The following is a 20,509-nucleotide window of genomic DNA, read 5'->3' on the forward strand; positions in this document are numbered from 1 at the left end:
AATCAAAATAATCTTAAAATAAAAACTAATAAGCATATACCATAATATTAAAATATTTAGAATAAAATAATAATTTGCTAAAGGGCATAATGTGTGATTTACTGCTTGTGATTTACTGGTCATCTATTACATGATCTATATGAATTTGATTCAAAATCTGAAAGGTGAGATTCAAACATGCTATAATTGATTAGACATGGATTTTGATATTGAACGAAAATATGAATATGGTTTATGTAGCTTATAAGTTCTTATGTTTAATGTTGAGTTTATCATAGAAATATAGAAAATTCACACATAGGTCAAGTTTTATATATCTTAATACGAAACTAGAATGTTTTTGTAACTTGCTATCTCAATTTAGAAAAAAATATTTGTGAAAATATTGCATTAAGGAAATAGAGAGTGGAAAAATGACAAGATTAAATACCTTAATTTTCATCCATTGAGTAATTATCTTCAACATTATTTGTTTAGAGTTTATAGTTTTTAATTGATTTTGTTTCATAGTTTTTATGTTTATGTTTTAGCTTTTTTTTATTCGACAATTTTTCGTTAACCTAATATAGAGATTAGGAATTAAGTGTTGGTATTTAGTAATTCAGTATTTGTGGAATGATACTCATGCTTGTGCACTTTATTACTTAAAACGATACATATACTTGCTTTATCAATTTTACACAACACTTACTCGAGACTTTCACCCACTCTTCTGTATTAAGACCGGACTTCTAATGACAATGAATGTCAACGTTGGTATACCAACATCTCACCACAACGGGAGAAAAATAAGCAACTTTTGTTTGGAGCTTATATATGGTTCACATGGTTGGAGGTATAACATTTCTACTATCATCTCTTCGATTTATTTGAACAAAAATGACCAAAAAAAACAAAAAAGATTCCAATACCCAACTTGGTAGTGCATATTTAAGTTATAGTTTCATTTATAAGTAAATTAAATCACAAGTGGATTATGTCATGAAACAGCTTTATGAATTAAACACCTAACTTGGTTTAACATAGTTTTCTTATAATTGACATCTCTTTGCATGATTCCTACCCAACTTGTTTATTGTGTAGTCATTGATTGGTCCCTTTAAATTTAAAATTAGGGTTTCCTCCAAAGCTAACTAAACTATTTAACTATTAATGATATAATTATATCATTATTTCTTATAAAGTGACACTGTTAGACAAGTTGGCCAAAAAAATTTTTAAATATGGTATTATTTACTGTTATAATCAACATATTAATTTAGTACTCTATGAAATTTTAATCAATGAAATCATATGAATCAAGGGATATGATTCCTAAATGTGGATTTTTTCTAAACAATGTTGGAATTTTTAATCAGTTGTCCCTTTCTTAATGCGATCATTCTTGTAGTAATTTAAAATTATTTTAAATAGTACTCCATGACCAAAGAAAAATATATAAAACAATTCATGCTTTGCAATTGTCAGCTTCTCATATATAAAGAAAATGAGTATATAGACATTATAATATTTATGTCATAGTCTCAAAGTTCTTTGATCTCTTAACTACCCTATTGTACTTATATTATTATATATATAAAAACAAATTAAAGTTTTGAACGACTCCAGATTCCATTGAGGGGGCATATTCAAGAATCATCTTTTATTATTATTTATATTAGAGTTTATATAATTTTGGGTTATATTTTGTTTCCATCACTTGCTTCTTGAAGGATCCTTCCTGAGATTAAGATGTATACTATTGGATTATATAAAATACATTAAAATACATTTTGAGTGGTTGGATGAGAATCCTTTTACAAAATCATGTTAAAATACAATTTCACTCTTAGTAATTTGTAACCGTTTTGTGTGTGTTCTTTATTCTTTCCCTTTTGTCATTACTACAGTTTGCCAAACATTCTACTATTTATATATTTTTTTTTGTTAAATAAACATCTAATTAACCTATATTGTCAAATATATTGGTAAAATTAATTAATGTTAAAAAATTCTACAATCTATAAAAATTTGTTTTTTCTAAAAAAATATCTAATTAATCTTAGTATCAAATATATTAGCAAAAATAATTAATGTTATAGGTTTTTTAAAAATAAAATAAAACACTACTTTAAAAAAAAAATAGATAACTCATTATACCATATAATATATTCTCGATCCATAATGTATATTATATACATTCTCAAACCTAATTATTGGTAATTCGCTTATCTCAACATTAAAGAAATCAAATCAAATCAAATCTGTCCAAAGAAACTTAATACACATTCATAATATATCAGTTTTAGTTACGTGCTACATGTTTTATGTTACTCAACAAATTATTTAAATTACTTAGCAGCAACACATTATTTACGTTACTAGTATTGTAAATATGTCATAACTTCATATAAAATTTACTATAAAGCCCTCAACTATACATATTTTTGGACATATAATTACATTTTTACCCTTATTTAATTACATTTAATACCAAGTCAAAAGCACATATATAAAAGATTCCAACAATACTCATATATTGAGGATCATACTTCAAAAATTGGCTCCTCCAACGATGGTGTGCTAAAAATTATGTCAAATTTGGATCAACAATAAATACTTACTTTTTTATTTATTTTTCTCCACTAATAATTATTATAATTTTATTTTTAGTATCCAATTTATTATTGGCATTAAATGTAAATGCATTTTTTCAATAAATATTAAATTATTAATAATTGAACATTTATGTTTGCATCAATTTTACATGTATATGTATTGGAGCATAGTTGTAAAAGTTACACAAAATATATTATTTATTAATTTTTTTATACTAAATTTAGCACAATATTTGCATCTCCTATTGAAAATGATCTTATTTATTCCTTTTTCACTTTCTCCTCCCACAAATTTAGTGATTTCAACTTTAAATGTATTATTGACTAAATTTTAGTTAATGATACTATTTTTTTTACCAATTCACAATGTAGATGGTACTATTTGCAGTTGTTTAAAATTGAAAGTCAAAACTGATATTTAAAAAAAAATGTAAATTATAGTATAAACCCTTTATAAAATTTAATCACATACCTTACTATTTTACATGTTATAATATTATATATAAAATGTTTTAAAGGTATCATGCATACATATGATGATAAATAAGTTATGCACGCTTAAAGTTCAAGTTGTCGGCAAGTGAGAAACATGTAAAACAGTGGTGCCATTACATAATTTTTCAATAGACAAATTAATTAGGTTAAGATTTTCAGCTTCACATACATTAGAACCATTCATTAATTATAAACAAACATCATTAAAATATGTTTTTCTACGAATCTGGTTTAAATTAATCTTAGATTTAGTTTTAATTAAACACAACTATGTCTGGATTCTTTGATGATAGTAGTGATGACGTATATGCAAGCAGCTTCAATTATTAACATCTATGACTTATTTAAAATATTCTTGGCTTGGCTTGTTTGGCACCATGATGATGTATCGTATTGCTTGAATATTTAGTGCAACATATTATTACTAAATAAGTTATATAATTTTTTTTAATGAAATCGTTATTTTATTTAATAAATAAATATTATTAAAATAAGAAAAACTTAACTATTCATTTCAATAAACTTTTTTGAACAATTAAAATGATCATACCAAACAAACCAATGGAGACTATTATTTAATCTCTTCTCCCCTTTGGAATAATGGGGACAAAAATTTCTTATATATATATATTATTATACACACTATTGTGTAATCAATTTTAGCCATTAAAAATATTCAAATGAGACTATATTTTTTAATTGTGTAGTTGAAATTATTATTTTGTAATATATTTTATGTGTCAAACATCACTTTATATAAAAGTTACATTTATATATATTATTTTCAAGAAATATCCGTAATATATCAATTAATTGGTGTGATTAGAGGTGGTTGAAATAAAACCAATAAGTGATATTTGTGATGAAAGAAAATTAGGCTTATTTACAGTTTAAATCTATAATCTAACTTGACTTTTGTATTTAGGTCTCTTTAATCTCAAATCTTTTGCATTTAAATCCCCAATATATTAAAAAGTTAGCATCACTTATATTTTTTTGGACTCTGTATTTTTTCTAATTATCTGTTTAGACCCTATATTTTAAAAAAATTATTTTTGGACCTTATATTATGTAAAATTGTTCAAATAGACTCATAAACTCAATTTTGATGAAAAAAAATTGAATATAACAACACAGTTTTTAAGCAGAATGATTTTATTTTTGTACTGAATTGTTAGTTTAGTGAATTATTTGTGATTTCAGTTCAAAAAATTTTGACTAAAATTAGGTTTGGAGTTCTATTTGAACAATTTTATAAAACATAGGATTTAAAAAATAATTTGTTAAAATACAGAGTCCAAACAAGTAATGAGACAAAACACAAGATCAAAAAATATATACATTTTTTTTGCTTTTTCATCTAAAAATGCTATTAAAAGACAAGGGTTTTGTGGAAAAAAAAAATCTTCAACCTATGCATATTTTTCCAATAAAAATAAATAAAGCTAAAATATTAAAATTGGAGACCTAAATCCAAAATGATATGTGAATTTTAAAAGGAAAAATATTAAAGTTTGAGACTTAAGTGCAAAAATTAAATTAGGTTCATGATTTTTGTTCAATTAAGCCTTTAGTTTATTGATCGGTGCAGTTATATAACTAATTTTTCTTTGGACAAAAAAAAAAGTATATGATTTGAAAACTTCCTTTGTTTGACATTAGAGTTTGATTGAGAAAGCACAAATAATGGTGATGATTAACCAAAATTAAATTAAATCTTAAATTTTAAATGATTTGATTGTAGACTTGTAGCACAATAAAACTACATTTTGGCTTATGAGCTTTGGCTAACTCATTTACTTTTCTGGTTTTGAAATTGACCAAGTACAATCACGATTTGAGATTCTAAAAATATTTCATCAATTATTGATTTGATGACTTTGACAAGAAGTCGCAATATACATCAAATTAAATAACATCATTTTAAAATATAGGATTTAATTTTATACGAATAGTTGTTTTTTAAAATTTTAATTAAAAACAAATTTATTATTTTGTTTTTATCAAAAAGTTATCATATAGATTTTATTATAACACGTCACTAAATATAGATTTTTTTAAATATGGTTCGGTCAAAAATTGATTTAGTCTATGATTATGTTATTTAAAAGATAACTACTCTAAATAATTACCACATAAAAATTTACCCATCTTAGAATGGATCCCTCTCCTTGTTAATAGAGAGTTAAATAAGATCTTAATTAAGGTAAATTAATGTTAGTACTTTATTAAAATCCTTTGTCGACTCTCCCTAAAATACCCATTTAGATAATGACTTCTAAATACAACATTAACTATATGAATACTTGAATAATATATGCTTGAATATTTAACTATGTGTTTTTAATTATATATTATTAATTTACAATGATGGTGTGGTAAGTAAAAAATTTAAGTATGTTGTTAATATTGTTATTATATCTTATTTGTGTTTTTTTATTATTAAAAAGACCAATTTTATATAAGAGATTCATTATATTGGTCTCAATAACTCGTAGAATTTCTTCTAATAATGAATGGCTTCTCCAATCTAAACAGGAAGAAAAATAACTAAGTTAGACATCATTGGAAATGAGATCTTGGGTTTCTGCCATTATTATATAAGAATGAAGTTGGACATTATTGAGATTCATTATTTACTTTCCTTTCATATAAATTTATATTATAGAAAAGAAATACGTCAGATAGATCTATAATCTATAATTTATTAGTTGTGTAAATTCCAAAGACTTTGAGTAACATGACATATATAGTATTTTAAGTACAATATATATATATATATGTATATTGTGGCACTATTTATATTTAAGCTAAATTGAAAACCTTGAAACATTAATTATATAAGTCATCAGAGTGGACATCATGTATGTTTACGAAGTCATATTATTATTACAACTAGCAATACTTCAGCCACTAAACACAATTTCTTTTGGTAAAGATTGGTACTATTAAAATTCATTTCATCTCAAAAATCAATCAATAATGAATTGATGATAATTATATTTTTTTTTATGTGAGTTTTAATTTTAATAAATATAATTAATTAGATTAAATTATGATATAACTATATATAATATTTGTGTATATATTTTGAGTGTAGATATAATTCTCTTGTACATATATATCTATCTTAGTGACAAGTTGAACTGTCTATTACAATTCTCTTGTACATGCATATATATATATATATATATATATATATATATATCCTTAGTGACAAGTTGAACTGTGTATTACAATTCACTAAGAATATATTCACAAAATCATACGAATCTACGTGCATGTGCGCCTTCACTGTTTCCAACTTGATTTTTCTCATATTTTTTTCTTTGACTATAAATTAATATGTTATTAGGTATATTTGTGGTAAAATTCCTAATTTTTTTGAATTGAGTCATCAATAACTCCAATAAAAAAATTTGACAGCAAAACGCCGATTGTAATATTTTCCTTGTGGGCCATCTAATTTGAATGGTTAAGTGTCATGACCACGTGTCAACATGTTATTGAACCACGTGTTGCTGGCACATTTAAAATTTAATAAAGTATATTATATTTAATTTTTTTACTTCAGAAAAATATTTAAAATTAATAATTTATATAACTATTTTTAAGCGAGAAATTTAATGTTCCATACATAATAACTTAGTGAAATTTTTTAATATGCCAACATAAGTTACTATCCCAAATATATAACAATTTAATTTTTTTGGATAAAAATATTTCTAATATTCAAACACTTATTTTCTCTCTCAGTCCAAACTCTCTTTCTCTAACGTCTCTCATTCTCTCTCACCCTCTCTCTCATTCTAATCTTGTAGATCTAAAAAAAATACTAAATAAAAAAAATCATTTGAAACGGACATTTGAGTGAAAAAATATGAACCTCCAAAGTTTTCGTCAAATTTCAGTGCAGTACATCGAAATTACATCGAACAAGCATTGTTTTAGGAAAAAAAACAAGTTTTCATGATTGCATTGCAAAAACATTGAAACATCATCGAAAAAACATCGTTTTTAAAAATAAAAAAAAATTCATGATTGCATCAAAAAAACATTGTTTTGGCTAAAAATCAAGATTCATGATTGTATTGCAAAAACATCGAAATTACATCGAAAAAACATCGTAATAGCAAAAAAAAATCAAATTTTCATTATTGCATCGCAAAAACATCGAAACACTGTTAATTTTCCATCAATACAAAATCAACGATGTTTCGATGCTCTTACGAGACCAAAAATGTACGGCTGTATGGAAAATGTAATAATCAAGATATTGCCGTTAAAATTTTTTATTGAGATTATTGGAGCTTCAACTTAAAAAAGATTGAGAGTTTTACCGCAAATATCCAACGTTACTATTATTACGATCTGCGTTGCAAATTAGTTAGTAATGATTAAATTATTGTTATTTATATAATATGCTATTATACTATATAGTAAACATCATAAATAAAGATTTTTCTTTACACGTATGAAGCACAATAATTGTAGATATATAGGTTGTCAACTCTGGCTACTACACTCGATCAGCCAAATCCATTTGACTAATAATCTATGTTGAAAACACTCACAAAAGTATATAATACTAATATAACATATTCTTTAATTACTCATATAAATAATAATAACGATAAATTGGGAAAAAAAATTGCTGGATTGTCCATTTAATTTATTAAAATTTAGTAAAATAGTCCTTGATTTTTTTTTTTACAATTAAGTTCATAAATTTATGAATAATAACAATAAATTTTGCATTATTAAATTTTAATACTTTTTAAATTTGTCATCCATTAGAAAAAATATACACGTCCAAAAAATGTTATAATTACCAAAATTTTAAAAGTTAAAATTAAACTAAATTTAAGAATCTAATTGCTAAAAAATAAATACTTTATTAATTAGCAAAAATTTGAGAGTATACATGACACTCTCTATAAATATTTTTTATTGGTTTGCAGACCAATGATATATTTACACGTATGATATAAAAATAATTAATTAATTAATTATAATTTTTCTTTTATGGCTAAAATAAAAATCACATAAATGTACAATATTGTCCACCCCATAATTAGCTTTCAAGTTCTTTTTGTCTTTATAAATACAAACCACAAAACTCTACTCCTACAGAAGAAGAAAAAAATTCCATATCTCTCTGAAAATAATCTTCACACACCACCATGGCTTCCCTAACCTGTTCGGTCTCCGACCTATCATCTCTCCTCAGCTCCGGCGCCGCCACAAACAATTCTAACGCGGCAGCTGCACAGTTTCTCTGCGGCCAACTCAACGCAGTATCAGCACAGCTGACTGCAACCACCTACGCCATAGACAACACCTACCTTCTCTTCTCAGCCTACCTTGTCTTTGCCATGCAGCTCGGCTTCGCCATGCTATGCGCCGGCTCAGTCCGAGCCAAGAACACCATGAACATAATGCTCACCAACGTACTCGACGCAGCAGCTGGTGGCTTATCCTATTACCTCTTCGGCTTCGCTTTCGCCTTCGGCTCACCCTCCAACGGCTTCATCGGCCGCCACTTCTTCGGACTAAAGTCCTTCCCTTCCCCCGCCGGAGACTACAGCTTCTTCCTCTACCAGTGGGCCTTCGCCATAGCAGCCGCCGGTATCACCAGCGGCTCTATCGCCGAGAGAACTCAGTTCGTCGCTTACCTTTTATACTCCACCTTCTTAACCGGCTTTGTCTACCCCGTAGTCTCCCACTGGTTCTGGTCTCCAGACGGGTGGGCCAGTCCGACCCGACCCGGACAGGACTTCTTATTCGGATCGGGCGCAATCGACTTCGCGGGTTCGGGCGTGGTCCACATGGTTGGAGGAATAGCCGGGTTATGGGGAGCCTTCATCGAAGGTCCAAGACTCGGACGGTTCGACCGGTCGGGTCGGTCTGTTGTGCTACGGGGCCACAGCGCGTCGCTTGTGGTTCTCGGGTCTTTCCTTCTATGGTTCGGATGGTACGGGTTCAACCCGGGTTCTTTCCTTACCATCGTGAAGAGCTACGGTACGGACCAGACTTTCTACGGACAATGGAGCGCGATTGGGAGGACAGCTGTCACGACGACATTGGCTGGCTCAACAGCTGCACTGACCACTTTATTCGGAAAACGATTACTGGTCGGTCACTGGAACGTACTCGACGTGTGCAACGGCCTCCTGGGCGGCTTCGCCGCCATAACATCGGGATGTTCGGTGGTGGAGCCGTGGGCGGCGATCGTCTGCGGCTTCGTGGCTTCATGGGTTCTAATCGGCTTCAACAAGCTAGCCGAGAAGCTGAAATACGACGACCCGTTGGAGGCGGCTCAGCTGCACGGAGGGTGCGGCGCGTGGGGTTTGATATTCACGGGGCTGTTCGCAACGAAACAGTACGTGGCGGAGGTTTACTCCGGCGGACCCGCGGACAGGCCGTACGGGCTGTTGATGGGCGGAGGAGGGAGGCTGCTGGCGGCGCAAGTGGTTCAGGTGTTGGTGGTGGCGGGGTGGGTGACGGCGACGATGGGCCCACTGTTTTACGGTTTGAAGAAACTGAAGCTGTTGAGGATATCGGAAGATGATGAGACGGCCGGTTTGGATTTGACGAGGCATGGTGGGTTTGCTTATGTGTACCACGACGAAGATCCTTCCATTAAACCTGATCATCATCATCATCAATTTATGATGAGCAAGATCGAGCCAACCAACTCGAATTTCATGAGTCCAGCCAACAATTCTAATAACACTGATGATAATAGTAACCATGGACCATCTTCCACCACCATTAATGTCTAGGAAATTCTATTCTATAAAAAAGGTCTGCGTTTTTTTTTTCTTTTGGAAATCAAAAATTGATGATGGTACGTGTCAATATTTTTGTGGTTTTCCATTGAGAATATGTTTAAAATTAATAATATATTTTTGAGGTTAATTGTTTATAAATTATCTTTTAATTAAATGTTGTATCTCTATGTAGCTTGTATGTATATTATTAAAGGCCATATTAAGGTGTTTTTAGCTGCCATATCGTGAGCAATATATCATTATGTATTCTTATATATATATATATATAGTTAATAATATTACTATATTTCATTTCAGCATAATGGTGCCCATCATAACATAACATCGAGGAGTAAGTATAATATTATTGGAGTAACCAATCTTAAATAACCACTGATTTGAGTGCCAAATATAAACACTGATTTTTATTCTTCGTATATAATGAAGGGAGCAAGAGCAATTATATATATTCGTGGATAATATAAATAAAATAAAACTATCATCAACATGCATAAAGATGTGAGCAATTATTTCAGAGAATCAATGCTCAGAGCGACATGTCATGAACTATAGATATATGAATATATAGATTTAATAACACATCAAAACAGTAAGTTTGACAAAGTACACAGTTAATATATATATGTCTACTGATATATATATATATATATATATGTTCTTATAAAATTACTAGTATACAAATAATTGAGTGCAATGATCACGTATTATGACGATCGATCGATCTTACTTTAGTTATTCGTATAATTTAATATTAATGTTGCGTATAAATTTATTAATAATTTCCCAACTCAGCTGCAGGTTAAAGAAAGGGATTTCTATAAAGTATATATATATATATATGTACAATAACTTTTAATTATATATATTTGGTGCACATAATAAACCAGAAGCAATTAATACACCTTATCTCTTCTCCCACTACATATTGAGCTTTGCCTATAGGTAGAAGCTGAGACATCAAGAATTTATGCTGATCGGCCAGTTGTGGTGGAGACACATGAATATATATATATATATATGAGTAAATTTCAACAACACTACTACATACTGTTTTTGGCCGTACTCATCAAAAGTCTATATATATATATATATATATATAAATTCTCCTATAAGCATTTTCTTTAAACTCTACTGGTTTTTCAGTATTTTTGACTCATGAACAGTTTTTAGCGCGATTTTTTTTATAACCGTATATATTGTAGTTGTTTAGAGTATCTTACAAAATTTTAGAAAATTCTGAATAATTTACAGTACCGAAAATTAGGTTCAAACATATTGCTTTCTACTCACATAAAAAAAACTAATCACGCGTGCAACATGTTTGAACTTAGTTTTTTGTACTGTAAACTATTAAAATTTTCTGAAAATTTGCAGTATGCTCTAAACAACTACAATATACACAGATTAAAAAAAAATCGCACTGAAAATTGTTTACGGGTCGAGATCATTGAGAACCCTACTGGTAAGGATTAAAATAAAGCCCAAAATTATCATATATATATATATATATATATATATTAAAAACTTTCTATATGTTGGCTATTGAATTGGTACCATTCATATTTCGTAGTTGAGAGCTTTATAGAATATTTTTCTTTGGCTAAATATAGATCGAAAAGCTTTTTGGAATATTTTGTGTTTGGACTTAAATTTAATGATACACTGGTCAATGATTCCATTTACAACATCCATGTATAAATATATAAATATATATATATTATACTTCGAAAAGTACGGCATGATATTAATTAGATTAATAGTAGTAGTGCTATACATATAACATAGTTAATAATCATCATAAAAAAAGTCATAAAATAAAAAAAATAAAAAATTGCCCCGAATGAATTTCCCACCACTTTATATATATTTTTTCTGTCAAAGTCTTCTAAAATGGTATTCTAATAAAGAGAAGTGATGACAAATTTTATTTGCCAAATTTTGCATGAGAGTTGAGTATAATATACCAATATTATTACATATAAATAAGCCAAACAAATATATATTTAGCAGCTAGGTATATGTGGTCCACCACCACAGACCATCAAAAACTCTGCAACGACTTCTATTGAAAATATATGTAGTAATAGTTGAAATCTTGAATTAAATGACAAAGTTTAGTTAATAATTTCAGATTGAGCCCGTCACCACCCATGTCTTTTTTTGAAATAATTTTTTTTGTGGTTATATAAGAGGCAAAAATGACCAGTATACGTGGCTTAATTACAGCTTCTTGCTTCTTCTCTATATAACTAAGCCATATGAATGAGATTTTTTGTCATGTTATGTGTTATATATATGATTTAGAACTATATATATATATATGCAGCTTTTTATAGCCTTACGTAATTGTGAGGCACAAATTGGTAGAAAACGAAAACACTAGCTTCTAGAGTTTTCACAACGTTTCTCTTGACACTTCCATAATTCTGTTATTTTAAGAAAGAATTTAGAGTACGTATATGTTGTTTTCACACTTGCTTTAAAGAAAATGTTGTTTTTTTATGGAATGTTAGTATATATTCACTTTTACAATAATAGATTGTCTAGTTCTGATCGCTTTTTGTAATTTTAACAAATAACGTCATGTTTGTTTGTTTGGGCAACAAATTTTTTTTCATTTTGTTAAAAAGCCACAAGAAAGACTATCATCTAGGGGTGTACATATGGACCCGAAAACTCGTAGGACCTGCTCAACGTGCACCTGAAAAATCCAGAAATATGACAAAACCCAAAAGGTTGGGTCAGGTCGGGCTCAACTCGATGGTCCCGTCGGGTTGGGTTCGGGTATCACAATCACACTTTTTTTTCTTCTATTTTTTAGTTTTTTATTTTAAGAAAAACAAAACCCTAAAAAATAAAGACCCCCCAGCCAGCCCGACTCTTTCCTCTCTCTCTCGTTCCCTCATGCGATGCCACCACCACCCACCCACACCACTACCATCAGACACCACCACACCACCACCGCCCCTTCTGCTCTTCTCCGAGAACCCACCAAGACCAACCACCACTGCCCCTTCTTTTCTTCTTCTCCGAAAACCACCGTTCTACATGCGGTGCGGCAACGGCTCGTCAATGCCGACAAGGAAAAGGGAAGGGATGAGGGGAAGTCGGTGGCACCACTAGGCAGGCAAGGTCACAGTCACGGGCCACCCACGGCAGTCGGCAGCAGAGGTAATTTTTTTTTTTAGTTTTATTTTATATTTTATATAACTATATATATGTAACGCCCTAATTTCTTGAAGCGTTAATTTGACAAACAATAATTGAGGTTTAAAATAAAAGTACTCTTTTATTTATAGAAATCTATCGTAAATACAACTCAAATGTTTAAAAGAATGAAACTCCGGAGTTTCGTAGTTATCATAAATAAAATAAACTACTTTAAATCCAATCGATAAAACTAAAGCATTATTCTAAAAATACTTAGTAAATTTCCAATGTAGGTCCGTTCCCTTATGGTCGTTAAATCCTTGACATGTACGCCCTCCGCCAAAGCTCTCAAACTTATTGTGTAGTAACCACATCTTTGCCTTTACCTGCAGCCAAAATACCTATGAGCCAAAGCCCAGCAAAAAGAGTTGTGTAGATAAAGATAATATAACATAAATCATGTAAGATCGTAGCCCAAGTTTAATTGGACAAGTGTCGTATAACGTAAGTGTTGACCACGATTTTGGCCAACAACGAGTAGACGTCAAAACTACAATGAACCTTTAAGAGAAAAATACGACACAGATAATTTTATAGTGGTTCAATCCCAATTTATTGGTAATAGCCTAATCCACTTGGAGTTGTGATATATATCCTACACTTAAGATCAGATGAACTTGAGCCAACTAAGTTTCTTAAGTGTAAGTAGAAAAATACATAGTTTCTCTCTCTAAACTCTCTCAGATAATTCCCCAAGAATACCCAAAGTAACAGTTCCAAAGTCTCCAAACTAGAGAGTTTTTCTTAGTCTAAAAAGATCAGATCCCCCCAAAATGATGCCATGAGCCATTTATTTATAGGCTCATGGATCGTACCTCAGATATTCCATTTGACCGGGTCATTTCTGTTACTCTCACAGTATTTAATTAATAATAACATTTAAAATACAACAATATGTGACTTCTTTGGGATAAACTGAGAGATTCTCGCATAGGTACGACTAATTCTAGCCGAAGCCGTTACTGGAACTTCGCTTGCATAACGATGATCTGTCTAGTCGGCCAACTTCACTCCTTAAAGAAAGACTGGTCGGCCAAAACACTCAACTGGTCGGCCAAAACAGATGACTGGTCGGCCATGCACTCCACCGGTCGGCCAAACACCTCACTGGTCGGCCAAAACAGCTGACTGGCCGGCCATGCACTCCACTGGTCGGCCAAATACTTCACTGGTCGGCCATGCACTCCACCGGTCGGGCAAACACCTCCACTGGTCGGCCATGCACTCCACCGGTCAGCCAAATACTTCACTGGTCGGCCATGCACTCCACCGATCGGCCAAATACTTCACCGGTCGGCCATGCACTCCACCAGTCGGCCAAACACCTCACTGGTCTAACATGGCACATCTTTGGTCTAGCATGACACTTCTCTGGTCTAGCATGACACATCTCTAGTCTAGCAAAACACTTGACTGGTTGGCCAAAACAATTGACTGGTCAGTCAAAAATCTTTACCGGTCGGACATAAATTCTATCAGATCGGTCAGATCACTTTATCACAACTCCGAAGAGCCAACACATTTATTGACTATTAATGTGTCATTTACTGACCATGCAATGCCACTTGTCACTTCTGATTGCCACGTCATCGAACTGAAATTTTGGGGATAACATTTGCCCCCAAGTTTATTATATGATTTACTCGTATTATAAACTTTTTCTCTAGCAAAATGTTTTTGAGGTCATCCAAAAGCTTCCATCCGGTCAGTAACTTTCACTTTTGTAGTAAACCCACGATCAAACGTTTCCTTTAGCCCATCAAACTTGTTTCTTTTACCATTCCTAACCGATCAAATTTCTTTTGTCCCTCGGAAGCCTTGTGCCTCGGCACCTAAACAGCTTATTGGCAATGCTACTCCTTGGACATGCTGCTCCTCGAACGCACCCCAGCCGCTCGGACACTTTCCACCATCCACTCAGACGCATGCCCAGCTGCTCAGACATGCAGCCAACATCCGCTCGGATGCACCCCCAGCTACTCGGACACGCAGCCACTATTCGCTCGGACGCAGCTTCTCGGATGCCCAGCCAGCAGCTCCTCGAACATGCACCCCAACACTTGGACGCGCGCAGGCCTGCTGGACACACTCGGCATCCGCTCGTCCACCACCCAACCGATCGAACACGCACCAAATCTGCACCAGCCTTCGGATGCCCAGCCAGCCGCTCGGACATGCCAACCTTTCGGATGCGCACCTGCAGCAGCTCATTGGGCACCTCTTGTTGCCTAGCTCCTCGGATGCAGCACTATCTCCCAGCTAATCAGACACGCACCAAATCCACTCGAACACCTCTTGTTGCCTGGCTCCTCGGATGCACGCCATCTACCCGGATTAGCACCCAGCCGCTCGGACACATGTAGCTGCTCGATCGCGCATGCCGCCGCTCGGACACATGCATCCTCACCGCTCGGACACGCATAGCCGCTTCGCTGCGCGCTTGGCTACTCAGACACCACAGCCTAACCTCTCGGATGCATGCCCTTATTTCCTCGAGTTTGCACAAAATCTTTATGATTCATGCAATTATACTTTACTTTTCTTTGTTAACTTGAAACATTCTAAGTCTTTTTAGACTTAAAAAGTTATAAGTTTTTTGCGAATAGTAAAGTCACTCTGATGTATGCCTTATATTTTCGCATGAGTACTTAGTTTTCTAACTTAGAAATTCTAGACATTTCATAAGTCCATACTAAGTATACTTTCTCACACTCTTATTGCTCTAATATTTTATGAGCATGACGTTTATTGTCACACGAATATTTGCTTCTAACTTGAAATTTTGAAAAATTCCAAGTTACTTAAGCTTTGTCAAACAAGTTAGCTTAATGGCCTTTTTTGACTTCAAAATTTTACAAGTCAGCCTAAAACCAAATATGTTTACTCATGCTCTTATTGCCTGTGTTAAATTATATACCAGCATACCCCATGTGCCCCCCAATTGATCGAGGGTTGAAAGATCCTGGGTCACTTGCTACTTGACCGAATTTGTTCGAGCAGTTAATTGCTCGTGAAACACATAGAATATATTGAAAATATTCGAGCAGTTGAACACTGCTCGAACGTATCGACCAGTTGAACACTGTCTGATTTTACCGACCAGTTGAACACTGTTCGAATAATTAACACACATGCACATTTGTAGCAAGAATCGACCACGTTGCGCGTAGTCTCTTTTATTACTCGTAAATTAAAAAGGACAAAACATGTCTAATAACGAGTCTTAAACGACAAAAATTGTTCAAAAATAGATTACTGGTCAGCAAATAACCAACTCATAAACCAAATTTAAATAACAAGTTAAACAACTTGAAATTAAACTACCACTCTGAAAGCGAAATTTAGAAATAATATATTCATAGACGCTCGCCGTTCTAATGGCTCTTGATCCTAGCACTCCCGCTCATGTCGAAGTGTCTCGGCATACCTCTCCCTTGCTTTGTTGCTATCCTTAACCAATTGTGGACCTCCACATATACTGTCTAAGATAAAGTCCATAGGCCCGGGCTGCAAGGGCGGAGACCTTTGTCGTTTGAACCCAGGATTACTGCTGCCTCCTTCTCCTTATGGTGTCCCTGCCTGGTACTTCCTCAACTTGCCCGACCGGAGAAGAAATTCTATCTCATCCTTGAGGTGATTGCATTCATTCGTATCGTGACCATAATCTCCATGGAAACGACAAAATTTATTCATATCTCTCTTCCTCATCTCTTTCCTGATGGGGGGAGGCTTCTTGTAGGGAACCTCTTCATGACTAGTAAGATATATCTCCGCTCGGCTAGCTGAGAGAGTGGTGTAATTAGTGAACTGATGCCCATACTTGGTTGGCTTTTCGTTTGAACTCAACTTTTCTTTCTTTTCCTCATGGTGGTCAGACCCATTATTTCCACGTTTATTTCCATCATTCTTAGGAGGGTCAGTTGATCTGCCTGGATTGTTTATGCCATTCTCCTCTTTCTCGATTGCATCATCCAATTTCATATACTTGTCTACTCGGTCAAGAAATTGTTGAAGTGTTGAAATTGGATTTCTATGTATACTATCCCACAAACGGCTCCGATAATTTATCCCAGCAGATATGCAACCATCTTCCCCTTGTCTCCTATAGCAGTTGCTCTATTGGCTTCTCTCATGAATCTCTGTATATAATTCTTTAAAGACTCATCTTTTCCTTGTTTGATATCCGCCAAGTGGTTGGCATAAACTGGTGGATTCCGGGCAGTGTTGAATTGTCTACAAAACTCCTTCCTGAATGCTTCCCAAGAGGTAATGGAGTTCGGCTTAAACTTCCAATACCATTCCTGGGCGGTATCTGACAAAGTAGTCGGGAAAACTCTACACCGATAATCGTCACTTACCCCGAGCAGTTCCATCTGGTCCTCGAATTTCCCAACATGTCTAATGGGATCTACCTTTTCTTTATATACTGGCAGAACTGGTGCCTTATATTTTGCCGGCGGCTGAGCTGCTCTAATCCGGGCACAAAATGGGCTGCCACTTCGGTGGTCTATCGCATCCATCCCGGAAGGTCGTTTTGACAAACCTTGCACTGCAGCCGTTAGCACGTCAAGCTGGGCTTGGATGGCTGGTGCAACTGACGAAGTTCCAAGGTTTTGACCGCCTGGTCGGGCATTACCATCTAGTGCACTGCCGTCAAGTATTTCTACTTGACTGGCAGGGCAGTTCAGATTTTGCCCTTTGACCGGGACGGTCCTCCTCTTGTTGGTGATAACGTCCCTTAGATACTTCCAGGAAGCATGCTCTCCTGCCCGATCGAACACTGTACTCTTCGATTTTTCAGAGGGCTTACTACGCTGGACTTGCTCTCTCCCACTACACTACAGACCGGGATGCAATGGAGGCTTTTCGGTACGTCCCGGGCAGTCTTTTCCTCCTTGTTGGTCGTTGCCCTCCTTTTCCTTTGACTGGTCGGTGTGATGACTATCAGCCTCATCACGACCATGCCCATCTTTGAATTGTGAAGTCCTCTTATCTCGAGGAGTCCTGGTCTGATCCTGCCTAGGTGGAGTCTTTTTATTGCCCGATCGGTGACTCCCTGATTTAGAAGTTTCTGATCGGTGGCTCCTGGAGGGGGTTCTAGAGTGCTCCCTTTGCGTCGAGGCTATTCTAGATCGGTCCCCATCATCTTCCTGGCCTGGGGGGTTACTCTTGCTTCTGTCCGGTCCCCCAGAATTGGCTCTGTCAGTGGTCCTCCGACCAGCATTATTATTTCTTGCTCCCTGGGTGGCTGCTTGTGCATTGTCTTGGGAAAATTGGGTAGCCGCTTCTAGAGCAAGTGCTGATTCACGATGTCTCCGATCGACTTCCTCCTGTCGCTGTCTGAGCTCTTCGCTTCTGGCCTCTATATCGCGCCTTTGCTGCTCTAACGCAGCTCTCTGCCTAGCCATCTCTTCAGCGAAAGACTCTTGTCGAGCATTGAATTGCATCATCTCCTCTTGGAAAGCACCTATTGCTTCCTGGAGTTTTCAACTTCTGGAGTGGTCTCCTCGAGAAAGATCCTGGGCTCAGTCTCTGGGTTCTGCGGTCCAGGACCTTCTAATCTAGCAGGCTCTTTTGACGTGCCTGACTTTTTGGATGCCACATTGGTATTCTTGGGCGCCATCTTGGTATGATAGTCGTGTGTTTCTTCTCTTCAGGCTCTCAATGAAATCACCAAAATGTTGACCACGATTTTGGCCAACGACAAGTAGACGTCAAAACTACAATGAACCTTCAAGAGAAAAATACAACACAAATAATTTTATAGTGGTTCAGCCCCAATTTATTGGTAATAGCCTAATCCACTTGGAGTTGTGATATATATCCTACACTTAAGATCAGATGAACTTGAGCCAACTGAGTTTCTTAAGTGTAAGTAGAAAAATACATAGTTTCTCTCTCTAAACTCTCTCAGATAATGCCTCAAGAATACCCAAAGTAACAGTTCCAAAGTCTCCAAACTAGAGAGTTTTTCTCAGTCTAAAAAGATCAGATCCCCCCAAAATGATGCCATGAGCCATTTATTTATAGGCTCATGGATCGTACCTCAGATATTCCCTTTGACCGGGTCATTTATGTTACTCTCACAGTATTTAATTAATAATAACATTTAATATACAACAATATGCGACTTCTTTGGGATAAACTGAGAGATTCCCGCGTAGGTACGACTAATTCTAGCCGAAGCCGTTACTGGAACTTCGCTTGCATAACGATGGTCTGTCTAGTCGGCCAACTTCACTCCTTGAAGAAAGACCGGTCAGCCAAAACACTCGACTAGTCGGCCAAAACACTCGATTGGTCGGCCATGCACTCCACCGGTCGGCCAAACACCTCACTAGTCAGCCATGCACTCCACCGATCGGCCAAAACACTCGACTGGTCGGCCAAAACAGCTGACTGGTCAGCCATGCACTCCACCGGTCGGCCAAATACTTAACTGGTCGGCCATGCACTCCACCGGTCGGCCAAACACCTCCACTGGTCGGCCATGCACTCCATCGGTCGGCCAAACACCTAACTGGTCGGCCATGCACTCCACTGGTCGGCCAAATACTTCACCAGTCGGCCATGCACTCCACCGGTTGGCCAAACACCTCACTGGTCTAGCATGGTACATCTCTGGTCTAGCATGACACTTCTCTGGTCTAGCATGATACATCTCTGGTCTAGCAAAACACTTGACTGGTTGGCCAAAATAATTGACTGGTTAGTCAAAAATCTTTACCGGTCGGACAGAAATTCTATCAGATCGGTCAGATCACTTTATCACAACTCCGAAGAGCCAACACATTTATTGACTATTAATGTGCCATTTACTGACCATGCAATGCCACTTGTCACTTCTGATTGCCACGTCATCGAACTAAAATTTTGGGGATAACAGTAAGCATGAAATTTTAACATATAATAAGCATGCAGTTTCGTAATGTAGACATGCATTTTAAAACGTAAGCATGCCAAGAAGTTATCACATACAGATACACAACACATTACCACAATTACATGTAAGCTCATTAAACATAATCGTTCACTAGCACAATCATACATTAACATAAACATATCCCATAAAATCGTTTCTACCATAAAGTACGTCAAGCGTACACCCTGCATGCAGGTGTCCACTCTATTTACCTCAAAATCAACAACAATCCACACACCCTAACGCGTCTCTTCAAGTATCCTCAACGAGCCTAAACATAACATATAACACCAAAGTTTTTAAAACCCTCAACCAAACAAAACCATAATTAGACCCACTAATTGTAACGTCCCTAAGGTAGGGTACGTCTGCCACATACTCGTAATTCTAGGGTTTACGAGTATGTAAGGCACTTGACCAAAAGAATTAAATAAAATGATACGAAGAAATACAGAAAAATTTAAAACTTTTATATAAACTTATTAGAAGAA

The 20,509-nt window shown here is 34.7% G+C and overlaps 1 protein-coding gene across 1 annotated transcript; it reads left to right on the top strand.

The window, feature by feature from the left end:
* The first annotated feature begins 8,222 nt into the window (after positions 1–8,222).
* LOC133790649 (ammonium transporter 1 member 2-like) lies at positions 8,223–10,024 on the top strand. Its single transcript, XM_062228347.1, has one exon. It carries the CDS (start codon positions 8,276–8,278, stop codon positions 9,875–9,877), a length of 1,602 nt encoding a protein of 533 aa, XP_062084331.1. The 5' UTR covers positions 8,223–8,275; the 3' UTR covers positions 9,878–10,024.
* Positions 10,025–20,509: the final 10,485 nt, after the last annotated feature.

The sequence above is a fragment of the Humulus lupulus genome, chromosome 7, assembly GCF_963169125.1.
Source record: "Humulus lupulus chromosome 7, drHumLupu1.1, whole genome shotgun sequence".
NCBI classification, from domain to species: Eukaryota; Viridiplantae; Streptophyta; class Magnoliopsida; order Rosales; family Cannabaceae; genus Humulus; species Humulus lupulus.